The 8,868-nt window shown below is 41.7% G+C and overlaps 1 protein-coding gene across 1 annotated transcript; it reads right to left on the reverse strand.

The window, feature by feature from the left end:
• Window positions 1-4,115: 4,115 nt before the first annotated feature.
• LOC128106623 (speckle-type POZ protein-like) lies at window positions 4,116-5,991 on the reverse strand. The gene is made up of 2 exons (XM_052732194.1): window positions 5,985-5,991; window positions 4,116-4,786 (listed from the first exon to the last, which is right to left on the reverse strand). The coding sequence occupies exons 1-2, from the start codon at window positions 5,989-5,991 to the stop codon at window positions 4,116-4,118; spliced, it is 678 nt and encodes a 225-aa protein (XP_052588154.1).
• Window positions 5,992-8,868: the final 2,877 nt, after the last annotated feature.

An 8,868-nucleotide genomic window follows, 5' to 3' on the forward strand; every position in this document is an offset into this window, starting at 1 on the left:
CAGCAGAAAGAAGGGTCCTACTTTTGTATCCATTCTGTTAGCCTGTGTCTTTTTAGAGGTGAATTATTCCATTGATATTAAGGGATATTAATGACCAGTGATTGTTCATTCCTGTTATCTTTTGGTGGTAGTATGTGTGTACTTCACCTCTTTGGGGTTTACTGCTGTGGTGTTTTCTATTGCATTTGGTTATTTAATTGCTCTGAGAAGTGGTTTCTTCTACAATGGCAGGAAAGGTCTGAGCTGAATTTGCCATGGGGCCTGCATGAGGCCTCCCAGGGAGTTTCCCAATAGCAGAGGCAAAGGATTACCTCCTCTGACCCTTGCTCATCTTCATTCCTTTGTCCCGTGTTTACCCTTACTACACCTTCTGCATAATTCAGAAGGTATGGGCAGTCTCTTGCCATTGTTCCTTGAAAACATTGTTTCTAGGAATGCCTTGTTTACACTCTCTTTTCAAATGACCTTGTTTACCACATTTAAAACTTCTGACATTATTACTTTTCCTCAAAGCTTTTGACATCACCCTCCTATCCACATATCATCATGTTCATGGGACTCAATATTAATTGTGTCCCTGTTCCAAACCTCCAAGCATACTGATCTTGACTTTAATAGCCTAATTATCTTTTGCATGCTGCATTCATGTTCTCAAAAGCCAAACATTCAATTATTATCTGTCTAGCTTCTGAACTGGCATCATTCTATTTACTGCTGAAGACAACCTTTGTAAGAAATCTGGAAAGGATTCTTTGGGGCCTTATATGTCTTTGGTAAATGACTCAGGTTTTTTTTTTTTTTGCTTCCTCATTTCTGCCCCATGCATTCATGGCTGCCATGTGGCATAGAATTAGGGTTTGGTTATCATATAAAGATTGTCTTTGTATATCAGCATAATTGCCCTCTCTGAGAAGCTGATCCTGGGTAATTTCGACACCTGTAGCCCTGCATCATTGTTCTATTGTTTTAGCCTCCTCTTTAAACAAGGTTCTCCATTGTAACTGTGGACTGGCCTCTAGGACAGCTATAATTAATTCTTTCTAGTCCTGAGGGCTATGTTTATTACAAGTTGACCACAAATTTAACATCTGCTTTGTAAGTTGAAAATGCATGCCGTATGATACTATAGCTTCTTTGAATCTCCTTAAATCTAACATTTCCCTTGGAGTCCACTTAGCTTTCACATGAGCATTTGGCAGTACCTGTAAGGTTGCTAATTTTGGTTGTTTGAAAACAGGCTGTCCATCCGGGCGGTGGTGGCACACGCCTTTAATCCCAGCACTCGGGAGGCAGAGCCAGGCAGATCTCTGTGAGTTCAAGGCCAGCCTGGACTACCAAGTGAGTTCCAGGAAAGGCGCAAAGCTACACAGAGAAACCCTGTCTTGAAAAACAAAAAGCAAAAAAGAAAACAGGCAGTCGCTCTGTAACTGTATAATTCAATCCTGATATAATTTAACCTTTAAAGTCTAAATAAAAAGGTTCAAATCTTAATGTAAACTATATACAATAAGTATGATTATCAAGTATTGTTCAGGAAAAACAAAGAGTAATAATATAAACAAAACTGGAATTACAACCAACAAGAATAATATCAAGCAAGAAAGACATGCTAAATGTCCAGAACATGGGTAAATGCCAAATTACAGAGATTACTCCTATAGCTGTCCTGTCTTGAAGATTCTAACTTGAGTACTAATATGTTATAGCTATGATATGAGAAGATTTTAACCTTAACTGTCTAGTCTTCAACTCTATCAAAGATCAGAGAAGAAACATTATAATACCAGAGAAAACAAAAAAAATGCAAGCAAGCATTTTCTGAAATTCTTGTGAGAATAGACAGAGACAGTTGGCAGCCTGGACAGTCACCTAAAGTTCCTTGGCATTGTTGTGGCATGCAATTTGTCTACAGACCTAGAATATCTGACAGACCATTTTCAGAAGCAGGAATTTTTAAAGACAATCTTAACCTGTCTTGGCAAAGTTCACTAGTCACTTTTCCTTGTTTTCCTTAACTTGTCAGTGGTCTTAGTTTTTACGATATGGATGACAGGTGAAGAGCTCATACATGATGAGTTGGAAACAGAGCCAGGAACCCCTGAAGGTGAGTCTCTTCTTTGCTGCCTTTTATTCCATTCAGATCCACAGTACCTGGATGACTCAGCACACTACAGTGCTGATCTTTCCCTTGCATCTCAGATAATTCTACTTGGAAACACTCTTACAGATGCATCTAACCACTAAGATAAACAAAATCAGAAAGAATAGGTCCCACTTATTTCCTTCTTGGCCTGTTGGATTAAGGACATCAGGAGCTCAAAGTGGCTTGGGAGAAGTCTGAGCTTCCAGGTCAATGAACTGTTTGTTCTGGCTCCAAACAGGAGCACTGCCCCCACCTGACCACTCACACTGGAATCAAAACTTCTAGGCCAGAAAAACTTAAAATCGTGGAAACAGATAACAATTTTTTTCCCAAGATGTCACTAGGGGTGATAGTGATTGATTGGATTCTTTTCTATTTCCTTTTCTAACACCTGGTGCCTACATCCAAGTCAGGGCTATGGAGAAAAATACTTCCTGGTAAATCCTATCCCATGTTGTCCATTCCACAGAGGAAGTGGCCCAATGTAGTCATTCTGTCATGAAGTAGTTGGGTGGCCAGGCTGAGAAAATGGTGATACCTCTGGGCAGATCTGGCATTTAGTAGCAACTGTAATCAGGTTAAAAGTGAAGACAAATTTTGTGGACATTTACAGGGGACAAACAGATCTTCACATTCTTTGCTCCTTTGCAGATCTGTCCAAATACTTCTTCCAAAATGTCTTTCTAATATTTCTTTCTTTTTTGTGTTTTTATTTTGTCTTCTCTCATACAATCCCATCTGAACATAGTCTCCCCTCCTTCCACTCCACATATATGCACTACTCCTCTGTTTCCCTTCAGAAAAGCACAGGTCTCCTGGGCATATCAAATGAACACAAGATAACAAAATGTAATAATAGTAGGCACAAACCCTCTTATCAGGGCTGGAGGAGCCAACTCAGAAGGAACAAAAGGTTGCAAGATCAGACAAACAGTTCAGAGACTCCCCATACTTCTGCTGCTAGGACTCCCACAAAACCCCTGAGCTAAACAAGCACAGTGTGTACACAAGGACTTAGAACAGACCCAGCAGGCTCTGTGATTGCCTCTTCAGTCTCTGTGAACCTCCATGGACCCTGTTTAGTTGAATCTCTGTGCTCCTTTGACATGATATCTTTGATTCACCCTCCAATCCTGCCTTCTCTTACTTGAGGTTCCCTGAGCTCTATCTAATGTTTGGCTGTGGACCTCAGTATCTGCTCTCATCAGATGCTGGAGAAAGCCTAACTGATGTCAATTGGGCTAGGCATCAAACTATGAGTATAACAGAATTTCATTAGGGATCATTTCACTGAATTTTGTGTGTGTGTAGGAGTAAGGACTCAGCACAAACTTCCACAGCTGAGCAGAGCTGGATAGACTAAAATAGGATTCTTCAAACAGAAACACCACCAGAATCCACTAACTGATTTTAAAATTTTTATTCATTTGATATTTTATTTGGGTAGGTACTGTCTACAGAGATGGATGTGCCCATGGAGACAAGAGGAGGACTGAAAAAAGGGTCCTCTGCAAGAGCAATAATTGCTATTGCTACTGACTCATCTCTCCAGTCCCACACACAGAGTTTTGAGAAAAAGTCTTCATTCTCTTCTACTTCTCTTGTAAGCAAACATTCATTTTTGTTTGGTCCTTTGCTGAGCCCTTGGTCATATGTTCTTCTCAGTCCAATCCAGACAGGTTTCTCCAAAGAAGCCCTCTTGGGATGTCCATGGGGCCAGCAACTAAATTGAATAGCAGTTTCCAACTCATGAGACAAATTAACAAACCACAAAGTATACCAGTGTCCAGTCTCTACCTCTCTCTAATCGGCCATTCAACACATTAACAGGTGTATTAAATCCTGAACCACCATCTGTCTTTCCCTACTTTCACTGAAAATACTCCAAAAATCCCATAGTCTACCCAGGTGTCATTGGTAGTCTATACTGACTGCTTCTTGGAGACAAGTAGAGGTCATAGCTGACCAGGTTCTAGGATCGCTTCATGCGTTTGAGTGGGGGCTCCAGGAAAGTATCCTGTGCAGAAGACAGGGAGCCATAAGCTTCAGCCACCAAGTGGGGGTATGAGCCCTCCATTATCTTCCAGCCTAAGGTCTCAGAGACCTCAGAAACATGAGCTGTAATGAAATCCAGTGCCAGGGTTTTCAGCTGCCATGAGCTGTGGAGGTCAGCCAGGAAGAGAGTGTGGGCAGCATTCTCCACAGAGAGGTCCCTGCAGAGGGCATCCTCACACATGACCTTCAAACGCTCCAGGCCATACTTGTCAGCAGCTGCCAGCAGAACATCTGCCATGCTTTCCAGGTCTGGTGCCTTTCCGGTGTAAATGAAGTCCATCATTGTCTTAATGACTTGCGGCTCCAGGTCATGGATCTCGACGCGGCTACTTTTGCTCTCCTTCATGTCATGTTGAAACATGGCTCTGAAAACTGGAGAGTGAGCTGCTAAGATGGCCTTGTGAGCCTGAAATTCCTGGCCAGATACCACCAGGCAGCAGTCTGTGAATCGGGAATTTTCCCCCAGCTCTCCTAGCTCATCTGCCAATGTGCAGCTTGGAACCTGCATCCCTCCCATTGTGTTCTGGTCAGAGAGGCTGAAGGAGTCCTGGACCTCGCTCACCTTGCAGAGAAGGATGAACCCATCATCTGCGAGAACCAAAGAAGCATGGGATAAGAGGAAATTTAAAAGGATGAACTTTTTGAATCCCCAGTGCCAGCATGGCAAGAACCTAAAGCCCTTCTGGCTCCCCCACCTTGGATTTCCTTTCCTTCAGTGTTTAAGACTTTGCCCAAATATGACTCTTTAGACAGCTGAGCAACACTAGGTAAACTGACAGGTAATTTACACTTCCTTCATCCACTCCCTTTGGGTTTACTCTCAAACACCATTTGTCATAGGCACTTATTAAGAAAGTTGGGCTTCTAATGTGTTCCCGAATTTCCTCCAGAATAAAACAAAAGCTGCTGATGGTCCACCTGTAGGAGAAATTCTGGATGGTGATCTGTGTGTAATCCTAGCTCTGGGCTATCCTGTCCTCTGACATTTCTCCTGGAGGTAGTTTGAAGGTTCAACTGAATCCAAAATGAGGAACTAGCAATTGTGTTATCTCTACCCTGTGGGACAGAAGAATACACACAGATGTAGATTTTTAGTTTCTGTTTCTCCTCTGTTCCTTCCTCTATGAGTGTGGAAACTTGAGTCTCTGAAATTTTCTATCCAGATTTCAATAGTAGATTCAGAGAAGACAGTCTAGGCTACTAGAGACTGTTAGATCACTCCATTTTTTTCAATAGGTAACTAGTTTTGACCATTAAATACAACTTTTGAAAAATTGGATCATTTTATACACTCATATCAAAAATGTACTTCAGTTCTCCAAAGTAACAGCACATGTACACGGAATCTCTCTGGGTATGAAGGAAGTGGATTTATTAGAATGACTTAAGGCTGCAGTCCCATTAATCCCACATTGGCTAGCCGTGAAGAAAAAGTCCAAGAATCAGGTACTTACTCAGTGCAGGAGGTTGGAAGTGTTGGCTGGTCTTCAGTATATGCTGGGATTCCAAAGAAAAATTCTAACATCAGGGAAGAAATGGACTTGCTGCAAGGTGAGGGCAAGCAGGCAAAGAGAAAGAGCTTCCTTCCTCCATGTCCTTTTATATGCTCCCAAGAAGGGTGTGGCCCAATCTAGGGTGTGTCTGCCAGACTCAAGACTGGATTAAAGGTGTGTGTCTTCAGGCCTTGAAATCAGGGTTAAATGTTCCTGTCTTTCTATCTGTAAATTCATATTCGAAGTGGATTTACCTACTTCAATTTAAGAAAAAAACTTTCTCACAGGTTTGCCCTCCATGTTCGGATTTTTGTTATTCTGTGTCTAATTAAGTTGGAGACCAAAAGTAACCATCACAAGTGTATTTTGTTTATTGTGCTATATGCAGATCCTAAATACTTCTCAATTTAGTCATGTTGACTGTTTAGATGCAGCTTCTCTATACCTTGTATTTTACATTTTTAACTTGTGAGTTCTGTCCTCTTCAAACTTTGAACTTCCATGCTATTCTGCAGGGCCTTAAAAGTGTGAGAGTATTCTGGTTTCCAGAAGAATATATTCAACAGTTCCTGAAGTATGGGTTTTGAGAGCGTTCCCCTTTGAAATGGGATTTGTAAAATGCTCCCCACATCTATTATCTTTCTCCAGTTCATCATGTTTGGAGGGACTCACTAAGCCTAGAGAACAGGAAAATAACTTCAGTGATTCAATCTACTAAGCAATTCCCAGCCTAGGTCTCCTGAAAGTCTGGATCCAATGCTGCTCACCCCTCAATACAGGATAAATCAATCAACTGGTTTTTTTTTTGTTGTTGTTGTTGTTGCTGCTGCTGTTTGTTTTTTTTGAGACAGGGTTTCTCTGTGTAGTTTTGGTGCCCATTCTGGATCTCGCTCTGTAGACCAGGCTGGCCTTGAACTCACAGAGATCTGCCTGACTCTGCTTCCCATGTGCTGGGATTAAAGGCATGTGCCACCACAGCCTGGCAATCAACTGGTTTTGACCTCTGAATTTTTGGTTCCTCAGTTAGGATCCTTTCGCAGGTGGCTAACTAGTAGCCCCAGTGACTATTCTCTACGTGGGTTTAGGGTCAGAGTGGCAGGTACTGCTTCCCTCAAATGTGTTATTTGAAATGAAGGTAGGCAATTCCTGCAAGACCCCTCATTAGCAAAGCAAATGCTTTACCTTGCCAGCCCAGAGCTCCCATGAACTTGCTCCTGGAGATTGAGAGCAGCTTCCCATGTGGAAACTGAGAACTACCTGGGGCTCAATTTACAGGCTCTGTTCATATAACCTCTCATTCCAGGAATGGGGTAGGTAGAACTCTTATTTCGGGTAGGTGGTTCTCTGGGGGACTTGGCACAGCCAAAAGGATTCAGGTTCCCAACAGGAAGAGGCACAAATCTTAATCGGCAGGAGTGTCCTCATACCAGAAAAAGCCACTGGTCCTTAAAAGAAAACAAAACTGACAGAAACACATAGAAAGACATAGAAACACACACAAATGCAAACACACAGGCAGAGAGAGAGAGAGAGAGAGAGAGAGAGAGAGAGAGAGAGAGAGAGAGAGAGAGAGAGAATGAGATAGTGCTTGAACTGGATTTAAGACAATAGAAAATCTATTAGCCAGCTGGCAGAACTACATGAGGTGTTCGGAATTCCAGTGCAGCAACCAGCCTTTCTCAGGGTGAGCTTTTAAGCACAAAAACCATATTCTGGGTTCACAAACTTCAGTTAACAAGAACAGTTAGGCAGAAGTGGCACCACAGAAGCCAAAATGTTACTGTATTTCAAGCAAGGTTTGAACACTTAGAGGTATTCTGGGAACTATGGACTTTGGTGAACTAAGCCTTTGTTTTATTTTTGGCAGGGGTTGCTGTTTTTTTACACAAGTGCTGCGTTTTATTCCCTGAATGGTACTTCCATCATGGAGACAGTTGTACTTAGGTATGGGAGCCTGCTAACGCCTGGGCCCTGTTACACAGGTGGGTCTGTGCACCATGAGCATATGGTGCCCTTAGAAGCCAGAAGAGGCTGTTGGATCCCCTGGATAACTGGAGTTACCGACTGTTGTCAACTGCCTTGAGCATACAGTGAATTGGATGCCAGTCTTCTGGAAAAGTATCTAACACCTTTTACTGCTGAACCATTTCTCCATTCTATCACAATTACTTTCTTAAAGATGATGAAAAGCTCTGAAAGACCAGTTCATTCTCTAAAGCTTTGGCATCTGAAATATTTTAGCTGGAATTCAAGTGGTAATTTGGTTCATGCATTTTTCTTCATTTTTTTTCTTGTTTTTTTTTTTTTTGTTTGTTTGTTTGTTTTGTTTTTCGAGACAGGGTTTCTCTGTGTAGCTTTGCGCCTTTCCTGGAACTCACTTGGTAGCCCAGGCTGGCCTTGAACTCACAGAGATTCGTCTGGCTCTGCCTCCCAAGTGCTGGGACTAAAGGCATGTGCCACCACCTCCAGGCTTTCTTTGTTTCTTTAATTCTTTTTCCTTTTTGACAACTTGTCACTCTCTTAGAAGGTGCTCTATGGACCAAGTTAACTCAGACTCCCAGAGTTGAGTCAGCCTCTGCCTTTAGACTACTGTGATCAAAGCCATAGACTATGACATCAGGCCTGGTTCATGAATTTCTTTTTAATCACAGTAACCACATTATTAGTCTTATAAATGATATTGAAAGTTTGTCTTTAACATTAATTTAAATAACAGACTTTATTATTATTATTACTAATACTATTATAATTATGTTGTTATTATTATTATTAAGTTGTGATATGATCTCACTAGGTAGTTTTTTCAGGCATAGAATTATTGATGTAGACCAGGTTGGCCCCCAAGGTTTATACTCTGGGAATGCTGAGATTAGAGACATGAACCTCCATGCCCTGATACAACAAAGCATGAGTAACATCCACCTCAGAATCTTAGTGTTATTTATTACTAGGTGCAATATTAAGCTGCACTGTTTACTATGTGAGAAAAGCCACGAGGTATGACAAAACCCAATATAAGAGTTTATAAGGGAAGGGAATAAGAAAGATGTGCATAGGCCTATGGAATGACCGTGTAGGAAGAGGGGAGAAATAAGTTGAACCCACTTTTATAGGAACCCTGCCTGCATATGTGCATATGGGCTTAAGTAGCTATGCCATGCATGTGCATAGATTACA

Source organism: Peromyscus californicus, unplaced genomic scaffold, assembly GCF_007827085.1.
Source record: "Peromyscus californicus insignis strain IS unplaced genomic scaffold, ASM782708v3 Scaffold_9__1_contigs__length_137607984, whole genome shotgun sequence".
Classification (NCBI taxonomy): domain Eukaryota; kingdom Metazoa; phylum Chordata; class Mammalia; order Rodentia; family Cricetidae; genus Peromyscus; species Peromyscus californicus.